Here is a 27,996-nt window from a genome sequence, read left to right on the forward strand (position 1 = left end):
ACATCGCCTTTCATGGCCTAACCTTGGAAATTACATAAGCAACACTTCTGATACAGTTATAGACCTGTCTAGATTCAAGAAGGGGGCACGGGCCCTACCCCTCTGTGGGCACAGCATCAACATCCCATTATAGGATAACAGATCTGCAGCCATCCTGAAAAACCCAACCTTCCACAGCACCTTTCTGTTATTCTCTCCTACTGTTATCTCCTCCCTCTAGGATTATATCCTATTAGTCTTCTTTGAAGATTTTTTTCTCCTTGACCTATTCTCAATCTAGTCCTCTTCCCAACCCAATTGCCAATATTAATTTTAAAAAGCTACTAGTTGGGCGCCTGGGTGGCTCAGTGGGTTGAGCCTCTGCCTTCAGCTCAGGTCATCATCTCGGGGTCCTGGGATCGAGTCCTACGTTGGGTTCTCTGCTCAGCAGGGAGCCTGCTTCCCTCTCTCTCTCTCTGCCTGCCTCTCTGCCTACTTGTGATTTCTCTCTGTCAAAAAAATAAAATCTTAAAAAAAAAAAATTTTTAAAAAGCTACTACTCTTCTATGGTATTCTGCTAAGCCGTTTAAATTTATCAACTCATTTAATCTTGGAAATAACCCTCTAAGGTAGGTACTGTTACTATTCCCATTTTATGGATAAGAAAAAGGTATGAAAAGATTAGGTAACTTGTCAAAGATCACAAAATAGTAACGGACAAAGCTGAGAGATGTCATCCATTCCTAAGTCTATCTAACTGCCACCCATAAAAAATGACAACTCCTATGATAATTTGTATCTCTAGCTGTAGTTTTCTTCTGAGTTATGAATTCATATTTCCCACTGCCTTCTGGACTTCTTCACCAGAATATCTTGCTAAAAATTTAAAATGTCATTTTAAAAAAAATAAATACATTATTCTTTCCCCCTGAAAGGTTCCTTCCTGTTTTCTCTGTCACAGTTACTTTCCCAACTTCAAAAACTTGGAATTAACTCCTCAGTAACCAAAATATTTTTATTCTTCTTCAAAATGTCTTCCCACATTTGTTATCTTCTCTGTCCCCACTGAATTTCACCTGCCTGAATTAATCAATCAATAGATAATTCTGGACTACCTACTAAAAGACAAGAACTATGCCAGGTTAGGTACACCCTCTATTTTCCCAACTATCAATCTTTTCCCCCACTGAAAGCCATTCTTCACAGTAACATTAAAATCATCTGCCTCTCCACTCCTCTCTCCCCACTCAAAAAGTCATGTCAGCTTCCAAACGCATAGCCTATAAGGAGGCCCTCTCGAAGATTCCACCAAACTGCCTCTGTGGTCTCAATGCCTTGCTATGAGCCACCACTCCACATGCCTAAAACATGCATACACAGACCCTATCTTTTCTCAGTATTTCCTAAACACACCACACCTTAAAAATCAGTCACTTCTGTCTCTGCCTTGGAATGCCCATCTGCTTGGAAAGTCTCTACTCATCTATCAACACCCAATTTATATGTCATTACTTTATGAAACCTTTCCTAATTGTCCCAGGAAGAGATTCTGTACTTGTACAACAGTCTTATCTATTAACATGTCTCCCTGTGATACCATAAAATAATAAGAAATGTATATTTTATCTTACGAAATGCATATTTTAGTCTTTATACTCAACTCGTAAGGCCTTTGTTTTTTCATAAGTGATAAATGTGCTAGGAACATCTTTTGTTCTAATATTTGGTCTTTGACCCTGGTTCCTGACACAGAGCTCCTAAAACCCTTGAAATTTCCTAAGTGCTGTGGTTGATAGGAATGTCTTACATGGAACTCCTAAATCTTGTAATTTCCTGAGTGACAGAAGTGTCTTTTGTTCTACTGAAGCAACAGGGCTCCTGGATGGAGGCTGGTCACCAGAAAGATCAAGCATGATTAGAAGCCCCTCTACTCCTGAGTTAACTAAGTTAATAACTGATAATTCCTATGTGATAAAGCCTCCATAAAAATCCCTAAAGTATGGGGGTTCAGAGAGCTTCCAGGCTGCTGAATACATCAAGGTACTGGGAGGGTGGTACACCCAGGGAGGGCTTGAAAGTGCTACACTCTTTCCCCCATCCTTGCCCTAGGCATCTCTTCCATCTGGTTGTTCCTGAGTTATATCCCTTTAAAATAAACTAGTAATCTAGTTAGTAAACCATTTTCCTGAGTTCTGTGAGCTGTTCCAGCAAATTATCAAACCTGAGGAGGGGGTCATGAGAATTCTAATTTATAGCTAGACTGTCAGAAGCACAGGTGACAACTTGGATTGCAACTGGTATATAAAATGGGGAGATACTTGTGGTATTGAGCCCTTAACTTCTGGGTTCTGAGGCTAACTCCTGGTAGACAGTGTCAGAACTGAAATGAATTACAGAACACCCAGTGTCTGCTGGAAAACAGAAATATTGTAGGTGAAATCCCCATATATCTGGTGTCAGAGTAATGAAACTAGCCTTGCTGTTGACAGAACAGTTCTTTTCCTTTCACTCCCCCAACTAGGTTTTTAACTTAAACCATGTTTTAACTCCAGTACTTGAGATGACTTCTGCCCTAGTACTCAATAAATGTTTGCTGAATGAACACATTTTCTCAAATATGTGATAATTAATTAATTAGTAGCCAGGTTCCACAATTATCTAACAGCTAATATGGCTAAAATAAGTAGCATTTCAGCAACCAGAAGGTAAAGGGGGCAGTCTTTACTTACATATCTCACATTTGTTAATATATATTTACCTAGTTAATTGAAGAGAGATCTTTTTTCAGTAACTGTGTTTAAATATTTTGTAACTTAGTTTGAAAATTCAAGAAACAAACAAGTATTTGTGTGCAAAAATGTGTTCTTGGCTACTTAAATTCTAATCTGGAGGTCAAACAACCATTGTTACCATGTTCAAAATACCTGACCTCAAATCAAATTATCAAGGCGCCTACACTTCAGGAAAGAAAACACTTAAATTCCTAATCCTGGCATTTACGACCTCCACAGTTAAACCCCAATTTACCTTACATGCAATTCCTCTTCTTTATGCATGTTATACTGCAGCCAAAGTAGAAGTCTTCCCTTGCCTCAAGGATCTATACTTACTTCCCTTTTTTGTCTTGGATTTTATTGTCTGCTTTATTAAAAAGTCCCTCCACTCAGCTGCACAAACTCAAATCTAACAGATCCTTACTGTATCATTCAAATACCACTTCCTAATCCTTTCCACTTCCAGAGGTAATCTTCCCATTCCCTCAATTTCTGTAGCACTTTATCTTTAACACCATTTATAAGTTTATTTCCAGTGTAAACCATTATATATCTTCATTCTCTCCCCATATTTAATAATAAGGGCAGATTCTATATGTAACTCAACATTGTCCAAAGTACATTTCATGGAATTCACAAAATTAACAAGCAGTAGAAAATATAACAGTCTCATGGTCAACTAGTCTGGGAAATAAACTTCTCAGAACCTTTAATATACTAAGGTATGATGTAACTCTCTAAGAAAGCAAAGTATGCCCATTTCCAAAACTTACTTGGTCTCTAAACCATTTTCAATTTTTTGCAACTCATTCTATAGTATTACTATTTCTATGGCATGCCTTTGATATATGTGCTGCCTAAGCGAGCACCCTATGGCATACTTTTGAGACATGCAGCCTCATTAATGTTGGCACCTTATCTTGAACTTAATAGCTATTCAACAAAGATTTGTTGAATGAATGGGTAATAGATCCTGGTTAACAACAGATTCTACCATAAAGGCAGCCTGCCCAAAAAAAAAGACTCCAGGAATGACAGCAGAGAAAAACAGCAAGTGAGAGGGGAGTACAATGTCCTCAATAGTGCAGTAAGAGAAGAAAAAAATACTTATAACAACAGAAGAATTCACTACCCCAGCCACTTTTTTATATGCAGGGAACATAATCCAAACCACATAGGAAAGCCTGTTTACAATGTCCATCCTGAAGTAATAATTATGCTCACTGGAGATAGAATCTTTCAGAAAATTTGTCAACAGGGTTCAAACTATGAAGGTATTCTTGCCAATTTCTAGAATATACACTATTAAAGTAACTGAATCATCTATTACTTTAGCATTTCTGCCAACTGAAGAAATATCCTGGAGTTTGATTTTGTCATACGAGGGTGCTTACGTTATAAAAGGCAGTCTCACAGGACCAACACTAAGATTTTAAAAGAAATAGAGTTAACACTTAAAAAACTTCATGGATTCAAAGCATAATTTTATATTGATTTAACCTCTTTTTCAATGTGGAAATGAAAACAGAATTCAACTTAATCATGCATTAAAACCAGGATGCATAAAAACAAAATATCCTGACTACATCCTGACCTGTTTCCTACAGCTCTCCAGCTATGACTAAGAAATGGAAGGGAAAAAAACACTCCCTGACATGTCCTACAATCTAGATCCTGTGGCAGCAGCAACAGGAAATAGCAGCAATGACTGAGGTTTGTTTTTTATTTTCCTTCTCACTCTAAAGCAAAGACCAACTTTTCACTTAGGGAGGAAAGTTCACCCAAGAATAGAGTGCACTGTAGGCTGAAAAGATAAATACATTTCTTAATTGTAAATATTAACATTTAGTTATAACTTTTAACATAATGGGCTTTTAAATGTGATGAAGCAACAAGAGAAGGTCACATGAATTAAGATCTATAAGCATGTTTAAGGTTGCCCTATGAACCCTTTGGCAGACAGGACTAGTCTGTCTCTGTCATCACTAATCAGTTAAGACAATTACCAGCTATATATAACAAGTCACTCAGCTACATTACACCCTAATTTGGTTCAATTACTTTACTAAATAGCATGATCCTAGAAAGCAAATATATATTTATTTCATAGTCATATATATATATAATGTGTGTGTGTATATATATATATGTACACACATACATATACACACACACACATATATCTTCCCCTTTACCTTTGGGGGGGGCAGAAATCAAATATATTTTCAGTTAAGTTAGGTGGAGTCATGTGGTCAAACATCTAAAGAAAAATAGACACGATATGGTCTGAGATACAGAATTCATTAAGTCACAGGTTAATGCTTTATGAACCCTGTAAGAAAATAGTAAGTTTTCTATGAATAGCTGACTGGTCACATATTTCATTTAGCAAATTAAAGATCTCAATTTCATAAAAAGCTTTCTACCTTCATAAGATGTGAAAGTTAAAACAAGGAACTACAGAACTATTTAGAATCTTACCCAAAAACACACAGTAAAAGCTTTTAACAAGAGTGTCTCCCTGCTCCTGCATCAATCAATAAACAGATGGCACGACTTTTGAATTAGAGAAGTTAATGCAATATACCTCCTAGCACTTACATCTGAGAACATACAATTAATATTTCCAAATTCTTTCTTGTAATTATAATCGTTCACTCACAAATTACTATTTGATTATTAGTTATTGTAACAATGGTATGTTATTCTTCTCAACAAAAACATTATCTATCCAAGAGCTGACAGGAGCCCAAAATATAATAACAGTAACAAATGAAAAGTTCCCAATTGTTGTAAAAACTGTGGCATTCAAATTTTAAGCCAAAAACCTGCTGACTCAAGCAGAAGAAGAATCCAATCTTCACTTGCGAAGAAATTCTCTATTGTCAACCGTAGTCGTCTCACTTATCACACTTTTGCTATTCAGTTTGAAACATGCACACAAAACGGGTTTTTGCTTCCTTTTCCTTTACATCTTTGTTTTCATTACTTTTACAAAAAGAGATCCTTCATATGTTTCATCGTTTGGTGGTCCAATTAGAATTTTCCTCTTCTATTTATCTCCAACATCATAGCTTCTTCTTATATTGAATTTCACTAAATTAAATTTTAAGTTTTAGGGAGTGAAAACCTTCAAGGAAACACGTTTGAATCCTCATTGTCTCAGGCGCTACGGATTCTCCAGCTTGCGGTTACATGGTTTTAAAATACATTTAAATTCCTGGAGACCCGAACATAAATGTTAATTTCCAGTTTCGCCTCCCCCTTAAGTCTGAAGAAATAGGCCTTTATTGTTCTAACAAACACTTTAACCTTCTCGAATGTAAAGGAAAACTGGCAGGCATCTGAGGGCCACTTGTAACGTGGAATAATGGAATAATTGTAATTACTCAACAGCAAGAAGACCCCAGTCGTCCCAATCTCAGGTGGTCCCCTTAGAATATGACGCGAGGATCCAAGCGACAAGACTGGGCTCGCCCAACCTGGGGCTGCAGGCTCCTCTCTCCGCGCCCTGAGTCAGCCTTTCCCACTTCTCATCCCAAGTACATCTTTCAAACCCTAAACCTCCGAGGCTCCCCCTCCAGCCCTTCGGACAAAACCAGTTCCCTTCCCTGCCTACCTCCCTACCCGGGTCCCCAAGCCACCCCTCCCCCATTTCATGCTCCGCCCGCACCGCCACCGGAGCCGCCACCCCACCCCTCGCCTTTCGCACCTTTCCTCCCCTCCGCCCGCCCACCTCGCTGCCCGCATCCCGGGCCGGCCACTCCCCGAAGAGCCGCCGGGGCTCACCTCGAAGAGCTCGGCCGTAGTAGCCATCCCGGCCGGCTGAGACGCTCGCCTCGCACTGGAAGCCGTCTCCTCTTCACATGCTGCGCCTCAGCGGCGCCGCGAACAGGTCCCCCTCTCAGCTCGCCAGCTCTGGCTCGGGGCCGCCGCGGGCTCCCCCACTCCCCACAAAGCCCAGGCAGGGCGGGAGGGCGGCCATGAAGCGAAGCCGCTGACGCCTGTCAGCTGCCTCCCGGCGCCGCCCGCGCCGCTCCCATTGTCACCGCCTCGTACGCCGGAAGTGGAGCTGCGCGCGCGGGTTTGGCTGGCGGGAGGGGCCGAAGAGGGAAGCCTGCAGCCGGCGAACCGCAGAGAGACTCGTCGCTGGGGAGAGTGAGGAACAATGATCCTTGCGGGCCACCGTCCCGGAAGTGGCCCTTAGAGGAAGAAAGTGTTGGGGTTCCTGGGGAGGGTAGATTCTCGGCCTTCTAGGTGAGGATTCACGGAACTATTGTGGCAGGTGTCGACAGGAGGGACTAAACTTCACCTGAAGGAGCCAGCGTCTCTGCTGAGCCCAACCTGTTTGTGGTGGGGGCAGAAAGTGGCCTCGGGTCTTCCGGTAGGAGCCCCTCTGAGAAAGCCGGTGTGTGTCCTTTTTCCGTGGCGACTTTAGGGATGAGCTGATGCTTTAGTGGCTTGTCATGGCCCAGCGGGCAGTGTGGCTCATAAGCCACGAGCCGGGAACTCCTCTTTGTGGCACCGTCAGATTCTCCAGGTAAATGCAGCTTGAATTCTCAGGGGCGATGGAGCGGAGGGATGGATGATGTACTGTACTTTTGGGATGTGCCTTTGTCCGCGGCCTTGGGCAAGTTACTTATCTCTGTTTTATCTGTTAATTGGAAGTTTTAACACCACTACGTAATAGTATTTTGAGAATTAAGTGTGTTGACGTTTAGCACATTTAAGTATTAGGAGTTTTTCAATATTACTATTACTGTATCTTAAAATTAACTTCACTTGCTTAGGGTTGAGATGGAGATGACCGAAGGAAAGGAAAGGAAACTTACTGAGCACTAAGCATGTTTCAAATTTTTCTACTTTCGTTAATAAAGATCATTCAAGGACATTTTAGCTCATTTTTACGGAAAATCTGTGCTGATCAATAAAAGACTATTATTTTCATATTATGTTTCGTTCTTAGAAACTTTCAAATGGGTTACTTTAAAGTTCCTAACAGAAGAAAATTGGAAAAGTACAAAACATAAAATCGTATTCATTTCTTCTTAGATGGTGTAAACCGACCTGGCTCCACTTTTAGAATTTGCACATTCTATCAAAATAACTCTGTGATGAGAATTATACAGTAACTCATTGTAAAATGTAAGTGGCAGTTCTGTAATCTGTATCACCTATTATTCTTAGTGGCTATTGACTTCTTTCTTGCCAACATATTTATTCTTCCCTGAGGAAAGCTCTGTAGGGAGGTAGCATGGCTTTGCATTGAGATTGAGGCACATTAAGATGAGTGTGATTTTAAATGAAAGTGGTTGGCAGTGTGGATATGAAAGATTACCTCTTCACAACCCAAACTTTTTTTTTTTTTTTTTTTTTTGGTTACTGAGGTTATCAAAATTAAAGTTTACCATTTTCTCCCGGATACCTGGCTTGCTTTGTTGTTGTTGTATCTCAAGTAAGGAGTTTAATAATAACTTAGTATGGTTCAGCAACCTCATTGGTTCATCCAAACTGCTTATATTCCTTTGAGTATTTTTATTTCTGCCATTCTTCTCCTCCTCACAGGTGACTCTTATGTATTTTTTGCTATCCCTTTATTTGTGTTTGCCTATGCATTTTTCAAATTACACAATCAAGTGTGCTATAGACTTCATTTTCTTATATTTGCCAGACTTCTCAGCACTATTTTTTAAAATTTTTAAAAAGATTTTATTTATTTATTTGTCAGAGAGAGAAAGAGAGAGCGCGCACAAGCAGGCAGAGTGGCAGGCATAGGTGGAGAGAGAAGCAGGCTCCGTGCCGAGCAAGGAGCCCGATGCGGGACTCGATCCCAGGACTCTGGGATCATGACCTGAGCCTAAGGCAGGGGCTTAATGGACTGAGCCACCCAGGCGTCCCCTCAGCAGTATTTTAAAGAAATATCCATATTACTTTGTGTTCATCCAGAGCAGCACTGTCCAATAGAATTTTATGCAATGAAGGACATGAGAAATGTTCTAAATCTATGCCGTTTAATATTGTAGCCACTGGCTACATGTAGCTGTTGTGCTTTTGAAATGTGACTCTTACAACTGAGGAACTCAATTTTGTTTAATTTTAAGTTTAAATAGTCACATGTGGCTAGTGGCTCCTATTTTGGACAATGCAGGTCTAGTCCATTGCTCTGTTGTACTCCATGGTTTACATCCTCCATGTTTTACCTGTACTCTTCCCCTAGTGATGATAATCCCAGGTTGCCTCCAATTCAGCCATCAGAAGGGTGATGTAGTAGGCATCCTCAAAAGGCTAATAGGACCTATCTATGCTGATTTTGACTAAATGTTGCCAATTAATTATCTCTTCAGAATACTTTCTCCAGTCTACACTCTTCTCATCAGCAGTGAGCAAAAGTTCCTATATCTCCATTCTTTCCTAACCTTTATTCTAGTTTTTGTCAATATTGCTCTAAAGGATATCTTATTTTCATTTGCATTTCTCTGTGTAGCTGTGATTGTTAGCCCTTTGGATTTCCTCTTCTCTGGATTGCTTGGACATTTCCTTGTCCATTTTATCTTTGTGGGTTGCTATTAGTCTGTTTTCATGTTAATTTTCTCCTGAAATTAATTCACTGTGTATTCTTCTGTTTTCGTTGTATCTTCTTGATACCAGACCTTGGTATTTTTAGGTACTACAGATATTTTCTCTCATTTTGTCATTTTCAACTTTATGTATCACTTGATTAAACAGAAACCACTAATTTTATTACAGTCAAAGTCGTTAGTACTTTGGGAGTTTTGTTGAGGTCATTCTCTATCCTTATTTCCCAAAGCTATCTTGTTAATATTATCTTCTTTTAACTATCATTTTATCTGTCATGTTTAGGTCATCTTTAATCTATCTTCAGGTGTGGTATTAATAGAGGAATCCATTTTTCCCTATAGGGTGGGCCAGTTTTCCTGTATGTTTAATGTATTTTTTCATTATATATATATTTTTCATTGATTTGTGGGGCTATTGAGAGGTGATTATGTTTCTCTTATAAATACTGGTCTGTTTCAGTTCTATTACTTTATTTCCTCTTCTTGGACCAGTACCATACTGTATTTATATCTATGGCTTTGTAACTTATCTTAATATCTTACAGAGATAAGATGTTTTTTACAGCTTATAAAAATAAGTTCCTTGAAGAACTCATTGTTGTTTTCAGATTTTTTTTTTTTCCCATTGTACTCAGGGTATTTCAGAAGAAAAGTTCAGATATGTCTGGGTGGGCTTTTCAGCATCTCTGTGGAAGGAGCAAGTTGGGTTCAAATAACTCATCTGTCATTTATTAATTCTGTATCATTAAAGAAATTAGTTTTATTATTTTTCATTTTGTGGCCCCTTGGACCTGGTGTAAGAGCTAAACATACATACTCTGGCATATTATCCACATATATGCCAAAGGTTAATGGCCATCACTTAAGAGTTTTAAAAGTCGATGGTCTGTCTGTATATAATTACATTTTCCCAAAACAAAACTTGGTTTATATTCTAATATAGAAGTTTGCTGTCCAGATGTATAGTAATAGTATCAGCTTAAGTATGGCTTAGATTGTTATTGTACCCCATAACTGTAGGGCCCAAAATTTGAGTCCTATTTTAGAAAAGGTCTAGAACAAATCTGAAATGATAGGTTGAGTTTTCCAACAAAATATTTATTGGCACACACCAGGGTATTGCGTACAGTCCCAGATTAACTTCTTATCTTTACATCCAACATTGAAATTCTTTTTTTTTTTTTTTTTTTAAGGATTTATTTTAACAGAGAGAGAGATCACAAGCAGGCAGAGAGGCAGGCAGAGAGAGACGGGGAAGCAGACTCCCTACTGAGCAGAGAGCCCAACATGGGGCTCGATCCCAGGACCCTGAGACCATGACCTGAGCCGAAGGCAGAGGCTTAACCCACTGAGCCACCCAGGCGCCCCAACGTTGAAATTCTTACACTTAGGAAGGACTTTAATTATCCTCCAGATAACCAAAGGATAAGACACTGGGCTAGAGTTTAGTCCAAAGTTCTCAGCTATTCTTATCCAGAGACCCAGAAAAAGAAATGGCATGGCATTCAACTGCTAAGCCATTACTGGAGGGTAGCTAATTCTTTTCTTTTATCAATCAAGAAGTACATCAGAATGTAAGTGAGTGAAGTTTACTAATATACAGATAACTTTGAATACATTCCTATTTCTCTTTTTAAAAATTATTAGTAAACATCAATATCTAATTAGGGGTATTAGTGAAAAAAGTATGTTAGCCAGGTATGTTTTGATTTTTGGTGGGAATTGCTGATGTATTCTTTAGACACCCCTTTATTTTACAAATAAGAAAATAGACTTAGGGAAGTTAGGTGACTTACACAGAAGTTAATAGCCTATAACTAACTTTGTTCTAGACATGAGAGTGGAGCAAAAAGGAATAGGAAAAAATACATCTTTTTTTTAAACTAAGAAAATGTGATGTAATATTTTATAAATGAGTAAAAGCATCTTCTAGTCTTTTTCCCCAAAAAAGGATAAATTAGTAACTTACTGTTCAGTCTAAGATGTGCAAACCATAAAAGATTATTCAGATTTTATTTTTATTACCTCATAATATCTTTCAGGGCCATAGAGATAAACATTTTTATTGCTAAAATATTCTTACATTTTAAGGAGTTGGCAAAAAGACCCAGGATATTTGTTATTCACTATTAATTGAGTGGAATAGAACATTCCTTTTACATTTGCATCATCTCAACTAATGAATCCGAAATTATGGCAGATTAAATTGAACCACTTCTTTTGATTCTCCTCTACTAAGATGGAATCGGGGAGGAAAAAAAGTTCTTAGAGATGCCTAGAAAGTCCAAGTATAGATTCCTGGCCTACCAAGCAGGAATCTGAGTGGCCAAGAAACTAGAATTTTGAATTAGAACCATATGTGCTACCTATTTATTTGTTTGTTTGTTTTTTTAGATTCTTTAAAATTTATTTATGACAGAGATAGCGAGAGAGGGAACACAAGCACAGGGGAGCCAGAGAGGGAGAAGCAGGTTCCCCACTGAGCAGGGGATCCCAGAACTCTGGGATCATGACCTGAGCCAAAGGCAGACGCCTAACAACCAAGCCACCCAGCTACCACATGTGCTCTACCTATTTAAAAAATTAACTAAATTAGGCTATTTTCAGTAATAAATAATGGCATTATAATTTCAGATAATATACCAAGTATACAACAGTTAGTTACTTCAGTAGAAATTTAACATGTGATAATGTTTTTTTGGTTGTGGTTTTTATGGGTATATGTATTTGTTATTGTGTGTTTTGTTGTTATTACTCTTAGCCTTGTGTTTTGGGTTTGTTTTTATTTTGGGGTTTTGGGGGTTTTTTCTGTTTTTATTTTCCTTGGAAGAACCATTTATAATATTTTTGTTTCCATAATTCAGACGGTATCCAACTGTTGAAAAACGAGCCAGAGTCTTCAATGGAACAAGTTATGTGCCTATTCCTGAAGATGGTCCCTTTCTTAAAGCACTGCTTTTTGAACTTAGATTATTGGATGATGATAAGGACTTCGTAGAAAGTCGTGATAGCTGTTCACACATCAATAAAACATCTGTCTATGGACTCGTAGTAGGAGGTGGAGAACTCTGGCCAGTTGTTGCTTTTCTGAAGAATAACATGATATATGCTTGTGTTCCACTAGTTGAACAAACTTTATCACCTCATCCACCATTAATTAGCATTAGTGGAATTTCACAAAGCTTTGAACTTCTTTTTGGGATACAGGATTTTCTTTTCCTGGGTCAAAAAAATGACACTGAGTTAAATACAAAATTGAACCAACTGCCTGATTTGCTTCTACAAGCTTGTCCGTTTGGAACTTTGTTAGACGCCAACTTACAGAATTCATTTGACAGTATTAATTTTGCTTCTGTGACACATCCGCAAAAACAGCCAGCCTGGAGAGTTGGAACATACAAAGGAAAACCACAAGTTTCTATTTCTATCACTGAAAAGGTAAAATCCATGCAATATGATAAACAGGATGTAGCAGATACATGGCAGGTTGTTGGAGCTGTCACTTGCAAGGTGAGATTTTCTCTGATACTTGTTTTATCATACCATTCAACACCAGTGAAGAAAAGTAAAATTTTCTAACTTTATTTTACATTGTTATGTGACATTATTGATTTTTATCATAAATAGCAATCATTAAATATGTGAAATGTTGGAATATTACCTTTTTGCATTCCTTATGAATTGAATTTTTTTTTTTTTTAAGATTTGTATTTATTTGAGAGAGAGAGAGAGTGCACAAGCCAGAGGGAGAGGGAGAAGCAGACTCCCCACTGAGCAGGAAACCTGATGTGGGCCTGCATCTCAAGACCGCAGGACCATGACCTGAACCAAAGACAGATGCCCAGCTGAGTCCCTTCTTATGATTTATATTAGCTATATATGGCTGCATACTGAATTGTCCCATTATCCCCACAATAAACATTTATTATCCTTATAGGAACGTCTAGTGTGGAGTCTACCATGAGATCACAGTCAAGATTGCAGCTGGAGCTATAGTCACCTGAGGGTTTGATGGGGGCTGGAAAATCTACTTGCAAGGTGGCTCACTCACATGCGTAGCAAGTTGGTGCTGTTGTTGGTGGGAGGACTCAGTTCTTTTCCATATGGACTTCTCAATAGGCTATTTAAGAATATCCTCACAACTTGGTGACTGGCTTCCTGTAGATCAAATGATGAAAGAGAAAGAAAGAGAAGGCACATAATAGAAGCTATTCTTTTTATTACCTCAGCTAAGGTCAGATGGCACCACTTTGACCACTTTTTGTTCCATAGAATCAGGTCACTAAGTCCAATCCACATTCAAGGGGACTAGAATTAGGCTTCACCTTTTGAAAAGAGTAATGTCAAAAGAATTTGTGAAAATATTTTAAAACTATCATATCTATTTTCCATTTTCTCTAAAAGGATGAAATTGACAAATCTTTGAATTAATATCTAAAACCATTTTGAAGGGCTCTTATATTATTTAAACATATTTATAGGTTAATACAGGGTTCTCTGGTTTCAGGATAGAAATATAGGAAATGACAATAGGAGTAACAATATAATTACTAGTAAAGAGTGCCATTTTGAATAATAATTGAAAATTAAACCCCTCTATAATTTCTACAAGTATATAGCAATAATATTCTTAAATGTTTTTATTTTTCTGATATCCTTTATTCTCTGCACTTAGGACAATACACTTTTTTAAAAAGATTTCATTTATTTATTTGACACAGAGAGAGTACAAGCTGGGGGAGCAGCAGGCAGAGGGAGAGGGAAGAAACAGGATCCCACTGAGCAAGTGGGGCTCCATCCCAGGACCCTGGGATCATGACCTGACCTGAACCAAAGGCAGTCACTTAACTGACTGAGCCACCCAGGCGCGCCTGAATATAAACTTTTTAATCAAGCTTAATGTAGAGGGACTATGTACAAATGCTATAGCTAAAAGTAGATTTCACCAAGAACAGAAAATTAGAACAGTCCTGGCAGACAAATTGGGTCTTTTCCTCTTTAACCTTAAAGTAACACAGGAGTTTATGTGTCTGTTTTAAACTCACTTCTATCATGATCAAAAATACATTCCAGTTATTAATGTATTAGAAATAACTATTATGAATGATGGGGCACCTGGGTGGCTCAGTCTGTTAAGTGTCCAACTCTTAATTTTGTCCCAGGTCATGATCTTAGGGTTGTGAAATTGAGGCCCATGTCAGGCTCTGCACTAGGCATGGAGCCTGCTTAAGATTCTCTCTCTCCCTCATCTGTCCTCCCCCCAGTAAAAAAAAAAAGAACTATTATAAATGGCTCTAAAATTGAGGTGTTCATGGTTTATGTCCTTCATAAAACTTGAAATAGTTGAATCCTTCTTTCTCATAAGTCGTGAAATAAAAGGAAAATTCAGCATTTTTGTTTTTTCCTTTTGTGGCAATGAATAGGGAATATGTTATCTATAATTTGCTACTAACTGGTGTCATGGTATTTAAATATCTCAGCTCTTTGATAGGCTGACCCTAGATTATTGCTTATGGGAATTTTGGATTGGTTTCTATACAAATCATCATGATGGAGAACTTTCTTCTTTAAAAAACTTTCTTCTAAAAATAAAAAGAATGGGGGTATGCCATCATCCATGCCCTAAATGTTTCTTAAGGCGTGTATGTAAATAGTACATCTGTTAGCCAAACATTTTTTTAAAAATTCTTCAGGAGCTTAGTGTTTAAAGTTTTATTATGAGCCCTAGTGTAAATGGAAATAATTATCTTCATTTAATCTTAGTCCTAGTAGAAAACCTGGTGAACCAAAAGCCATTGGACTGAAGTTCTAGTCGTCACTCCACCACTAATTCTTTGGTGTCTTTGGAAAAGTCATAATTTTTGCAATCTTTTCTCATTTTTAAAATCAGTTAATTTCCTAGGTCCTTTCTGTTTTTGTAATACCTAGTTAAAAGTGAGATTTACATATGCCAAATTGGTTTAAATGGTAGTACCCACGTTTCTCAAGAATGACTGTCCTCATTCTATAGTAAATGACTGATGATCTGGTATTTTAAATGACTAGGCAGCAGATAATCCATTGGTGGTTTCTGTAATGGCTGTAATTTTCCAAACCCTCTAAGAATATTAGACTGATTTAATAAGTATAAACTGAATATTTAAATATTTTAATAATATTTACTATTAATATTTGCTCACTTTATTATCTCCATAAATATCTGTCAAAAAACAGAACTTTTTTTTGTTCTTGCTAGTTCACATATAGAGTGAAGTAGCAGATGGTTTAAAACTCAAAACACTAAAATATTTTTAAGTTTTGTGGTAAGGTATATTGGACATCTTTATTTTCAAATGTGATAGACATTTTGTAACTGTTACCAAAAAATCTTTATCAGGTACTAATACCTGGTACTGTTCATAATGCCTGCTGGCTAAGTGTTTACATTGTATAGCAAATATATTCTTGAATTCACACATATGTCAAGTGATAGATAAAACATAAGCAAAACATGTCACATTAGACAAACATGTCACATTAGGAAAACAAAGATAGGGTCCACAATTAGAAAAAGATACCTTTCGGTAAACATTTTTTTGAGTGTCTCTTGTACATAACAATGTGCTAGGCACTAGAAATACAAAGAAAAATATAAGTTCTTGCTTTCAAAGAACTTAAGTTTCAAGAGGGGAACAAACAGGACACCGACAAATACCCGTAGGGGGTGGGCAGTTACTGCATGATGTGGACTGTGTATATGATAGTAGAACTAGCTGCTTGCATTTGGAGCTAAGCATTATACCTGCTAAGTTCTATTAACACTTAAAATATTTGTTTTGATCTACCAAACAAAACACATCAATAAACCTTATATGGCTCTTTTGACTAGTTTCAATTGGGTGCTTTTAATAGAGGTTCATGGTTAATTACCATGAACACACAAGTAAGGGGTATCATTCTGGTTGGGTCAGAAAAAGAGCCATTGTAAGGTTTATGGGACTAACGGTATTTAATATAGGATTTAGGGCTTACTAAAAATAACAATTTAAAACTTTATGAAAGTGTGAAATAATTTTGAACTTTTTGAGGCTCCTATCAGGTGTAAGAGGAGTTGAGAGAATAAAAATTCTGATCTTCTAGCTGCAGCCTTCCAGAAATAATTGCTAATGACTTTAGTCTGGAGAAGCCAGAATTCACAGGTAAGTCTGAGATGCCACCATGTCTATCTGTTACAGCCTCAAAGCAGAAATTCATGGAAAGTTCTGAAAAGTACTGCATCTGGCCACCACATCCTTAAAGCAGGAGCAGAGAGTTCTGTTGGGACTCTCTGGCTTCCCAATTGCAGGGTAAAAAATGATTAAAGAGGTAGATGGGAGCCAAGCAATGAAAGGCTTAAAAGTAATGCAAAACTGAGGGGGAACTGTTGAAAGATCTTGAGCATGGATACAATATATTTAGAATTCTGTTTTGTTAAGATAGCTCCAGGAGATGGATTGATTAGAGGAGAACGAATTTAGATACATTTGGAGGGCTGTGACAGGAATTGTAGGGGCCTGTACCATTGTGTTTGCAATAGAAAGGAAGAGATGTCAGTGGATTTAAAATAGTTTTTTAAGGGTTTAGATGCAAGCAGAGGGCTCTAGGAAGTCTTTCCTCATTCCTGTTGGTATCTGAAAGTATAATAGAACCACTAACCTGAAAACAGAAAGTAAGAACAGTACCTTGAAAGAAAAATAAGTTGTAGGAAATGACTCAGATAAATTTACAAAAGCCTCACCCAGAAGATGCATGCCTCTAAGATCTTGGTTAATATCTGTTTCTGTTTCTGTTACAGTGTGATTTAGAGGGAATCATGCCAAATGTTACCATCAGCTTGAGTCTCCCCACCAATGGGTCTCCACTTCAAGATATTCTCGTTCATCCTTGTGTGACTTCTCTTGACTCTGCCATTCTGACTTCTAGTAGCATTGATACAATGGATGATTCTGCATTTAGTGGACCTTACAAATTTCCATTCACTCCTCCTTTAGAGTCATTCAACTTATGCTACTATACTTCACAGGTAAATAACCTTGGAAATGTTGAGACTTTACTAAACTTTGTATTTATGAATTCTGTTGTAAGCAAATTGTTCATACTTTTGGCCCACATGAGAACTTTTCATTATTTACCAGATAGTAATGGTTGAATGAAGATGAAGATTCAGGTCTTTCAATAAGATACCTCTTCTCTCTGGTGTTTGATGTCTCTAACAGCACTGAATGGTTTTCAAAGTCATGGGATCTTTTTTTTTTTTTTTTTCAATGTTCCCTAATAAAGACTCCATGGTCCTAGGATAGGTCCTGGTATAATTTAGTCATGGTTTGAATTATGAACATAAAAGTTCTGTAATCCCAGGCAACTGGAGTTACAAATACATAATGTTATTTATAGATACTGTGTGTTGAATAACTTTTGTGTCAGACATTGTCCTAGGCACTTTACATGTGATTTCTCCAGTACTTTGAAAACCCTTAATATAGGTATTACTGGCCCCATTCCACAGATGAGGAAAGTCTCAGAGAAGTGAAATGACATGCCCAAGGTCTTATAACTGAAAAGTAACAGAGTCTAGATTTAAACCCAGATTTTCTTCTTCCTTTTTTTTTTTTTTTTAAGATTTTATTTATTTATTTGACAGAGAGAGACACAGCGAGAGAGGGAACACAAGCAGGGGGAGTGGGAGAGGGAGAAGCAGGGATTGTGACCTGAGCTGAAGGCAGCCACTTAATGACTGAGCCACCCAGGCGCCCCTAAACCCAGATTCTCCACACTCTAAAACCCAACCTTTTTACTATACTATTTGTCTTTTGTCCTGATTATGAATCAATAGTTTGAAAAACCTACCCAAGCTAGCTTACATAAAGGAAATTTATTTTGATAATGTAAGAGGCAGTCTGTTATTCAAGGATAAAAAGAAAATCAAAATTAAAATCACTCTGTACTCAATGTCTGTACTGTCTTTCTCATCTCTCCTACTCAGTTTTCTCTTCCAACTGGCTTTCTCTGCTTCCACATGACCTATAACTCTGAAACCTTACACTACATAAGTAGAGTCTATTTATTACTTCAAATGTACCAGAAAGAGTGATTGGCTTACTTCAGCCTACAGACAGTGTCTCCTTCAATCTGTTACTGATAACCAGTTGAGTAAGCTACTGTCAAGCTAGCAGGTGGGGGAGTTACAGATAAATATAGGGAACTATGAGCAGCAGGCACTGTGAGCAGGGCATCAGAAACAATATGTCTAGTGCACATCTTATGTTGCATGTCATAGAGAACCTGGAGGAGGGGAACCTAAATGAGCAAGCAAGGAAAACAATGTATTGCAAACCTTTGTAAGGCACCTTTCTTATCTCTGGAAACAGAGAAGGAAAAATCCCTGCCCTTAGAACAATAATGCCTCCCTCATCTATTATCAAAACAGTGTGGAGTAATCTATACATAATAACTACATTACTGCAAGACCTTTTTCTCAGTTATCATTGGTATTTTAGACCCATTAACCTGAGAATATACAAAAATTTGTTTATGTTTGTTTCCAGGTCCCAGTCCCACCAATTTTGGGTTTTTATCAAATGAAAGAGGAAGAAATACAAGTAAAAATAACAATTAACTTAAAACTTCATGAAAGTGTGAAAAATAATTTTGAATTCTGTGAAGCTCATATACCTTTTTATAATAGGTAGGAATAAAACAACGTGTTGCCATGATTTCTGGCTTTCTTAGTACATTCCCATTGCCCTAGAGTAAATTATTTATCTTTGTTTTTTTACCTTATTTTTAAGATCTAAAAACTCTATTTTACTTAAATGAATGCTGATTTTGAACCAAAATTCAGACATAAAAGTAATCTCTTTACCTTTAAACGTATTTTTATTTTTCTACTTAAACTTACTAGTAAATACAAGAGGGAATGTAATGGAATGATGATGAGTAACAGACCTGTACCTGAAACCAGTAATACATTATATGTTAATTAACTGAATTTAAATTTTAAAAATGTTAGTAAATAAATAAACTTTATAGTAAATACAGACTTAAGCCAGTGTAGCTTCTTCAGGGATTATTTCACTGCTGGCTTTATTTCTAGCAATTTCTTGGTGCTGTACATACAAGGCAAAGCCAACTATCAGCTTCCTGGTGAATTAAGCGAATGATAACATAAGATTTTTTTTCCTCTACAGTTCTGCTTTTAAATTGTTCTACAGCATAGGATGTTCTTTTCATAGGATGCCTAAAGATAGAGTAAAATAATCGTTTTAACATTATGCCAATCCATGAGACTGTTAGGGCTGTATGAAGACATTCTATATAATTTTATAGTGGTCTTTAGAATTAATAATGTCTATCATCACCAAAAACTTTTATTGTGTTTCTGTTGTTTTCTTGTGATTTTTGTTATTTATTCTACTTTATTCTGCAAACTCGAATATAAATCTGCTTTTATGCTGTCCTTCTATTAAGTAATACTACCTAGATTTGACTTAGATCTCTTAAAACTCTTTTATGATCATTTTTTTCTTTCTGTTGTATCCTTTTCTTTTTTAAAGAGGTCCAATCACACATGTGGAATGCAAAGTTAGTTTTGGCCAACTTGAAGTATTTCGAGAGAAAAGCTTATTGGTCTGGATTATTGGTGAGCTTTTATTTATTGATTTTTTTCATTCATCTGTTGTAGAATCTACTTACTTTAAAATAGTTAACTGGTACATTTGTGTTTTTAGGACAGAAGTTCCCCAAATCAATGGAAATTAGTCTTTCTGGAACTGTAACTTTTGGAGCCAAGAGTCACGAGAAGCAGCCATTTGATGAGATTTGCATTGGAGGTACAGCATATTTAAAGGTAAATACATTTATGTGGCTCACTAGAGTAGAAACCCTTCCCTTGTTTTTTAAATTACATATATCTAACTGATTTTTAATGTTTTCTAGCTATTTTTTGTGGGGGAACTTCTTGTCTGTGCTAAGTCTTTTTTTAGATTTTTGTGAGATTTTTTTTGTTTGTTTAGTATTAGTCACTTCCTATTTCACTTAATACTTAAAAAATTTTTAAGGTGAAATAGTTAAGTATAACCTTAACACATCGCAGCAACGAAGTTCTGTTTCCCAGCCCTTAGTTATCGCATTCAAGATTCGTATGTAAAAAATATAAGATGCCCTCCAGAAATTTTCCACTGATGCATGTCAGTAATTGATCAGTGCTAACTGCTTTTGGTATTTGAAGGAAACTGAGCATTTCTGTCCAAAGTGGTCAAGGAAAGCTTTGCAGTAGAGATGGAGTTTAAGCAAAACTCTGAGGCCCAGATAAGCATGAAAATGAAACTTTGATGATTGACCAACATTTATATAGGTAAATAAGTGACTTAATCAAAGGAATGAAGGATGACAAGGCACACCTAGGAACCAGTGCTAGAAATAGTAGTAACACATCAGGCTAGATAAGTATTTAGGTCTAGACTGTAGCTTTGGAAGGTCTGCATTCTGACTTTTATTCCTTTGTTAGAAAATATTTATAGTTTTTTGAGTATGGGCGTGGTCTTTCAGAAAACAATACTTTATGAAGATCAATCTGGAATGGATGTGAGAAGGTGAGTAGGAAAAAATAGTAAAACTTGTTTCCTGATGAAAGGTATTAAGTTAATGACTCTGAATGTCACAGAAAGAAAGAAAGACTGCTGGAGAAGCTATGATAAAGGTAAAGCATTGGTCACTAATTAAATATAGAAACAAAAAATAGTTCTATGTCCAAGATTTAAAATTTTTTAATGTAAAAAAAATGTAGCTTAAATCAAGACTTGAAGCTCCAAGAGGGTAGAGACCATATGAATATCATTCATTCATTATTTTTGTCATCAACATCTAGTTCATTTCCTACCACATAAATATTTGGTGAAGGGTGAATATACTTAGAAAAAGTACTAATATGGAAAAAGTTGGGAGGAAGTGGGCTACATATGTATGTTGCTGGTGATAGCTGGACACAATGTAAGTGTACAGTTAGTAGCTGAAAACCTAGAGCTCAGTTCTCAAGAGAAAATTCAACAGTATATAAGGATTTAGGGGTTACCTGTGAAGAAAAAATAGTTGAGGCAGTGGAAATGAATAAGATCCGAAAAAAAGAAAACAAGTGGCTGATTTAGAAGACCCATTGAGAGGAATTGAAGGGGTGATCAGAAGAGCAGCAGGAAAATCTAAATAGAATGGTAGAGAAATCAGAAAGATTGAAATCTATTTAATAAAAAAAATTAGAGGAAATGGTAGTGAAGTCAGGAGTACACTAGTGATATTCATTTCTTCTATCTTGGCTTCAGCTATATCCACAAGCTTTGTTTCAAGGATTATTATAAAAATTCCTACTTCCAGATATTTTTTAGAAAAAATATGGGATGTTACTACACTGTGGGTCTTGCAGATGTAGGGATTATGACTTTTTTTATTAATTTTTATCACCTACTCAGTTATAATCTCATTGGAAGCATGTAATACATATTTGTGTTCACTGAATAGATTTATTTTTATAATATTTAGTTATATGGAAATCAATCTTCTTATAACTTCCAGAATCCAGAATTATACCAAACAAGCAAGCTAAAGCCCTTTGTAATTAGAGATAATATGAGCTGCAATAGGAAAAAAGTTGCTTAGAAGATCAGAAAGTTTATATTCTATGTATGTGAGTCAGTTAATTTGGCAATCAAAAGGAGAAAGTTAGGAAATGGGAGAAATTTGCAGGGATGAGAGATGGAAGAAGAAATGCAGAAAAGAAAAAAAAAAGTGCAGAAAAGATAAGATACTGCAAAATCAGGAGCTTCTAGCAGCAAATATAAGGACAGCAAAAGGAGACTGGAGCTCTCTTGATAAGACACAGACCTTGATCGTTCATGTGAATATCACTATGACTCAGGCACCCCACCACTATGCCTTCAGAGAAAGTACTAATGGCCCTCTCTACAATAGTAGTGTAATAACTGGTATTTATACTGATGATGCCACATTATCAATTAAATCCAGAAATATGGATTACATTTTAGAAAGTTTTCATAGGTCAGAGAAAGGATGTTTTCTGAGCTTAGTTCTAGAAAAACTGAATTTCAGTTTTCTGGAACATTAAGCAGAACATCTCATTCCCTCCCAACATGAGACAGATTGTTTCAGTTTTAGTAATTGTATTCTTGTGTTTTGCTAGAAGATGTATAATTTCTGCTTGTAAAAGAGTTATGAGCTGAAATATATCACAATCATATAGCCTTAGAATATGCAGAATACATACCAGACACCCTAAGGGAAGAAACACCAGCTTTTGTTGTCTGTTGAGTCTGAGTTCACATGCCAGCTCTGCTGCTTACATTCTGGGATGCTAATTGCTCCCATCTCTGAACCTCAGTGCCCTCATTCGTAAAATAGGGGTGCTTCGCAACATAGATTAGAGTCCATATTAGTGAAGTATCTGGTGGTTGTTAAGCACTTCATAATGACAACCTTACAAAGAAATGTTCCTAATGCGAAGGGGGAAAAGTGTATATGTGTATGTATGCACACGTGCATACACACATTTTTATTTTGTGAACTATGTGAAGTAAATTCGTAAAATTGTGTCAAGGGAAAAAAATGTGGCCATCACTTTTATCAAAAATCACCTCAATTTGGTATATTTCTCTTCTTTTTCTAGCTTCACTTTAGGATCTTAGATTATACACTCACTGGTTGTTATGCGGATCAGCATTCAGTTCAAGTTTTTGCATCAGGAAAACCAAAAATAAGTACACGTAAGTTGTACAGATTCAGACTAGCTTGAGAGAATTTAAATGGTGCTATGCAATGATTACCAAAGATGAAATTAAAATGTAACAAGAAGAGATCAGAGAATAATCCCAATTTATAAAAATTCTGACCTGATCCTAGCCTGTGTAACAGTATGTGTACTTTACATCGCCCTCTACCTTCTTTTGTTTATAAAATGGTCTGGGTGAGCAAGGATTGGCATAGAGGTGGGCTTTAGTATAAAGTTGGATTTGTTTTGCTCTGGTTATAATATACTCTTTTATTCAGAAATTGTTCCCAGGGGCTTTGGTATTGGATAGACAAGGGTCTGAGTCTGGCTCAGACAATTTACTAGCTGCATAAATTTGGACAAATTAGTAAACTTATCAAAGTTTTAGTTTCCTCATCTATAGAATGGAAATAATAGTACTGTTTATCTCAGGATTGTTAGGAGATTTAGATAAAATTATATTGACCAAGTGCCTAGCATGATGCTTTGTATGTAGCATGGTTTCAATAAATGTTAGATGATTATTATTTAAAATTTTATTTATTTATTTTTCTTAAAAGATTTCATTTATTTATTTATTTGTCAGAGAGAGAGAGAGAGAGTATTCACAAACAGGCAGAGTGGCAGGCAGAGACGGAAAGAGAAACAGGCTCCCTGCTGAGCAAGGGACTCAATCTTAGGATGCGGGGATCATGACCTGAGCCAAAGGCAGTGGCTTAACCGACTGAGCCATCAGGTGTCCCTATTATTTAAAATTTTAAATATTTTTAGCAAATGCTATAGTCAATGAGCATTATTTTTTTTACAAGTAGGAGGGCAATAGAAAGGTTTCCAGCCTTCAGTGAGTTCATTGTAAGTAAACATATACACTGTACATGAAAACACAGGGAGACAAGAAGCAATTTATAAATGAATTCAGAATTATTTAATTCAGATCAAATACTTATAGTATCACAGAACAGAAGAGTAACTAGGATGAGGTTAAATGTTAGCTAAACATAAGCAGAACTGTGAAGTTTTATTTATTTAAGTAATTTCTGCACCCAATATGGGGCTCAAACTTATGACCCCAAGATCTTCTGAGCCCAGGGACTCCTAGATAAATATTTCTTTTTTTTTTTTTTTTAAATATTTTATTTATTTGACAGAGAGAAATCACAACTAGGCAGAGAGGCAGACAGAGAGAGAGGAAGAAGCAGGCTCCCTGCAGAACAGAGAGCCGGATGCGGGGCTCGATCCCAGGACCCTGGGATCATGACCTGAGCCGAAGGCAGAGGCTTTAACCAACTGAGCCACCCAGGCGCCCCCTAGATAAATATTTCTTAAACTAAGGATTAAGATCCCCAAAACAGTTAGGGTAAGACAAGACTTTGTACATGAAAGTTTCGAAAGGATTATAGAACTCAGAACTACAGAATTCTGAGCAATTGCTTTCAAATGGCAATAATAAATTCTATGTAATCAGAAAGAGTCACATTCTTTACCTCCTGAGGATTTCGCTGTTTTCTCATGCATCATTTTTTGGTTGTATTTTAAAGAAATGCATATACATGGAAGAATCCTCACAATGCATTTTTTAAATAAAGGCATGATATAGTTATATCAATTTAGACAAACCAGTGGTTTTGTCTAAATGCAAATATTTTGGATTCTATCTATGGGATACTGAAGACAAACAGGCCAATATTTTAGATTGTCTATGGAAGGTATGTTTTCTATTTAGGTAATGTCTAAAATATTTTAAGTATCTTATTAATATTAGCTAAACATAATACAGCAATTCTCAGAAAGCATAATACAGGATGGGACTATTCAGTAATATACCTACTTAATGTAAAATATTAGGATATCTTAATATAAATTAATATAAAATATTAATATATTGAATAAAAGAGGTTATTTTATAATGCATAATTATGACCAATCTTTTATTTCCTTCCTCTGTTAGTTTCAGAACATTTCTGCCACTTTGTGTAACTATGTAAGACCTTTCTTTTGCCATCATCTTGACAATACAGTCTATTTTCAAAATATACAACTTTGGGGCGCCTGGGTGGCTCAGTGGGTTAAAGCCTCTGCCTTCAGCTCAGGTCGTGGTCCCAGAGTCCTGGGATCGAGCCCCGCGTCGGGCTCTCTGCTTGGCAGGGAGCCTGCTTCTCCTCTCTCTCTGCTTGCCTCTATGCTTACTCATGATCTTTGTCGGTCAAATAAATAAATAAAATCTTAAAAAAAAAGTTTAAAAATAAAAAAAATATACAACTTAGTTCTGAAAATATTAATGCCAATAATAATATTAATTTAAATAATAATAGCTAACATTTATTGCTTACCATGTGCCAGGCATAGCCTTGTAGCACGCTATGTGAGAATTATTATCTCCATTTTTACAGGTGAGGATGCTGATGGAACAGAAGGATTAGGGTCACATAGCTAATAAATGGTAGGACTGGAAATCAAACCAAGCAGTCTGGCTTTAGAGCTTGTCCACTTAACCAGTATGCTGTGTTGCTTTTCAATGTTAACTAGGTTTTCAGACCGAAATTAATTAATTAATTAATTAAATAGTAATACATCCTACCTCTATCTTTTTCATTATGAAAAAGGACGTGAAGAAGAAAGGTAGAAAAGAGAGAATTAGATATTTACTAATGTGTGTAATAATCAGAATTTATATGGGTCTAACTCCAAATAAGCATTATTAGCTCAAATTTACATATCAGAAAACTTTAGTTGAAAGAGGTTGTCATTTGTCCAAAACTACAAAGCTATTAAAACAGAAAGCTTAAATTTGATCAGAACTTTAAGAAACTGTTGAAGCAGCTTTTTAAAAGTATTACTAGAAAGTGGGATGTTTATTTCTGTCTTTAAAATTTGGAATGGGTGAAGAACAGCAAGATCAGACTAAGGACCATGGTGAAGAGAGGTCACAGAATTGGAAACCAATAAAAAATTTTAAATTTTTTTGTAATTGATGTCATGGTCCATAAGAAACAGAATTTGAGGAAACCATGAGAAAAATTGATCAAAGTGGAATAAATAAGGGCTATTAGGATAAATTTGGCATAAATAAGCTCAAAGATAGATTTAAATATCTAATAAACCCATATTTTTAAAGTTGTAAAAATTATGCCTTGATAAAGTGAAATTAAAGTGAGTATTTCAAAGTGTTGCCTTTCTTAAAATAATTGTTTCCCCATTTTAAAAATATCATGACTTTGCTCTTCATTGAATTTTTGCTAAGGTAATACAGTCTTATCATTTGTTTCCTTTTTTTTTTTTTTGGGTAGACCGGAAACTAATTTCTTCTGACTATTACATCTGGAATTCTAAAGCTCCTGCACCAGTAACATATGGATCATTATTATTGTAATTATTTCATATTTAAATAGGACTTTTATAATGGTAACATAGCTTCATTTAAATCATTAGTCTTTTATATTTAATGTGTGTGCATATAACCTATGAGAGAAAAAGAGTCATTGGTTTAATTATAAAATGCTCTTATTTAATATTTTTAGCCTGACATAGTTGAAAGAACATTTTAAAGACTAATGTTGTCTGTTTCGTTACCCTTTTGACTTTACCCAAATATGATTCAGAGCATCAAATAGTAGTGATTCACGTGAGGCTTATTTTAAACTAGTGCTGGATCACCCTACCATATATACTTTCCTGCTCCTGTGGCAGGCATGGCTAGTCATTTGTAGCCTTCTTTCTTCATTATGCCTTCCTGAATACGGGCTCAGGCTCCTTCTCATTGCAGAGCTGCAAACAACCACTCCTGATGGATTGTAGATAAAAAGATGGATGTGAAAGATAAAAAATCCTGCTCTTTCAAAACCTGAGTAGTAAGCTTCTTGTACAGTATATTGTTATGGAATACCAGTAACGACTGTAAATCTCTTGGGGGGAAAAAAATAACCAGTCAATGAAGACAAAGGGATATTGTTTAAATAGTAACCTATTCTTAATCAGAACTATCTTTCCGACTAATAAAGAATCTGAATAATTATATTTAAGGTGTTTGTTTATCTCTGTTCTAGAGTTACTTTTCAGGTAATCTTATCTGCCACAATAACATTTTGCTCAGGAAGTTAGTAAGCATACTAAGAGGGGTAGGGTACCTTCAGAAAATGAGCATGGTGTTTTGTGGTCACTTTATGCCTGCAGCCAAATTTTTTAAAGATAAACTTAGGTATAATACTGTTTTTCATATTTATTATATGAAAATTATTAATGAACTCGGGTAAAAATTCAAAAGCTCTTCTGTGGGTAGAGAGAATTACTTAATATTATTTCAGTGTTGAGTAGCCTATTTCCTTTAGATTTGTCACTCCTGCATTTTTATTAGCATTCTCTTGATTTCTTCAGGAACCACCCAGTCGTAACTTTTTATTTGCTGTCTTTACAAATTATATGTTTCATTCTGTTTTCAAAGCAGTTCTTTGTCAAGTTGAACTTTAAGTGACCATTCATGAAAAGATGAAATCTCAAGATCCACAAAACTTAATCCATGTCAAGTTTCTTTTTTATAGAACAGAATTAGAAGCGGTATAAAAAATATGCATTACAGATTCATATTCAATTAAATTAGCTCTTGGTTTCAATTTTTTTAATCAGTCTCCTAAGGAAAAGCTTAGAAGAAGCTTCTAACTTCTTGAAAAAGAGCTATGACAGTTTGAAGGGAGAGTGCATATAAATTTAGGATTTGAAATAGGATTTTTTAATTAACGTCAATCTCACTCATTATAAATTCTCATTTTCTGCAAGGCATTATCATGGCGGAATGCTCTATGTTCAAAATTATCCCAAGTAACAAAGAAAATAGAATAACTGCCTGACCAGGACTTTAACTTATTATTCTGGCTTAATC

At 36.2% G+C, this 27,996-nt stretch overlaps 2 protein-coding genes across 2 annotated transcripts in view; one reads left to right on the forward strand and one right to left on the reverse strand.

Moving 5' to 3' along the window:
* EXOC5 (exocyst complex component 5) overlaps positions 1 to 6,789 on the reverse strand; it is a 70,556-nt gene extending 63,767 nt beyond the window's left edge. The window contains exon 1 of the mRNA XM_046009546.1: positions 6,543 to 6,789. Within this exon, the coding sequence (XP_045865502.1) occupies positions 6,543 to 6,569 (27 nt within the window). The 5' untranslated portion in view covers positions 6,570 to 6,789. The remainder of the gene's footprint in view (positions 1 to 6,542) is intronic.
* A 145-nt stretch (positions 6,790 to 6,934) lies between these two features.
* AP5M1 (adaptor related protein complex 5 subunit mu 1) lies at positions 6,935 to 27,137 on the forward strand. Its single transcript, XM_046009547.1, has 8 exons — positions 6,935 to 7,293; positions 12,196 to 12,841; positions 17,145 to 17,372; positions 18,895 to 19,034; positions 19,903 to 19,988; positions 20,077 to 20,195; positions 23,022 to 23,118; positions 26,411 to 27,137. Exons 1-8 carry the CDS (start codon positions 7,220 to 7,222, stop codon positions 26,491 to 26,493), a joined length of 1,473 nt encoding a protein of 490 aa, XP_045865503.1. The 5' UTR covers positions 6,935 to 7,219; the 3' UTR covers positions 26,494 to 27,137.
* The last annotated feature ends 859 nt before the right edge of the window (positions 27,138 to 27,996 follow it).

This window comes from Meles meles, chromosome 6 (genome assembly GCF_922984935.1).
Source record: "Meles meles chromosome 6, mMelMel3.1 paternal haplotype, whole genome shotgun sequence".
Classification (NCBI taxonomy): Eukaryota; Metazoa; Chordata; class Mammalia; order Carnivora; family Mustelidae; genus Meles; species Meles meles.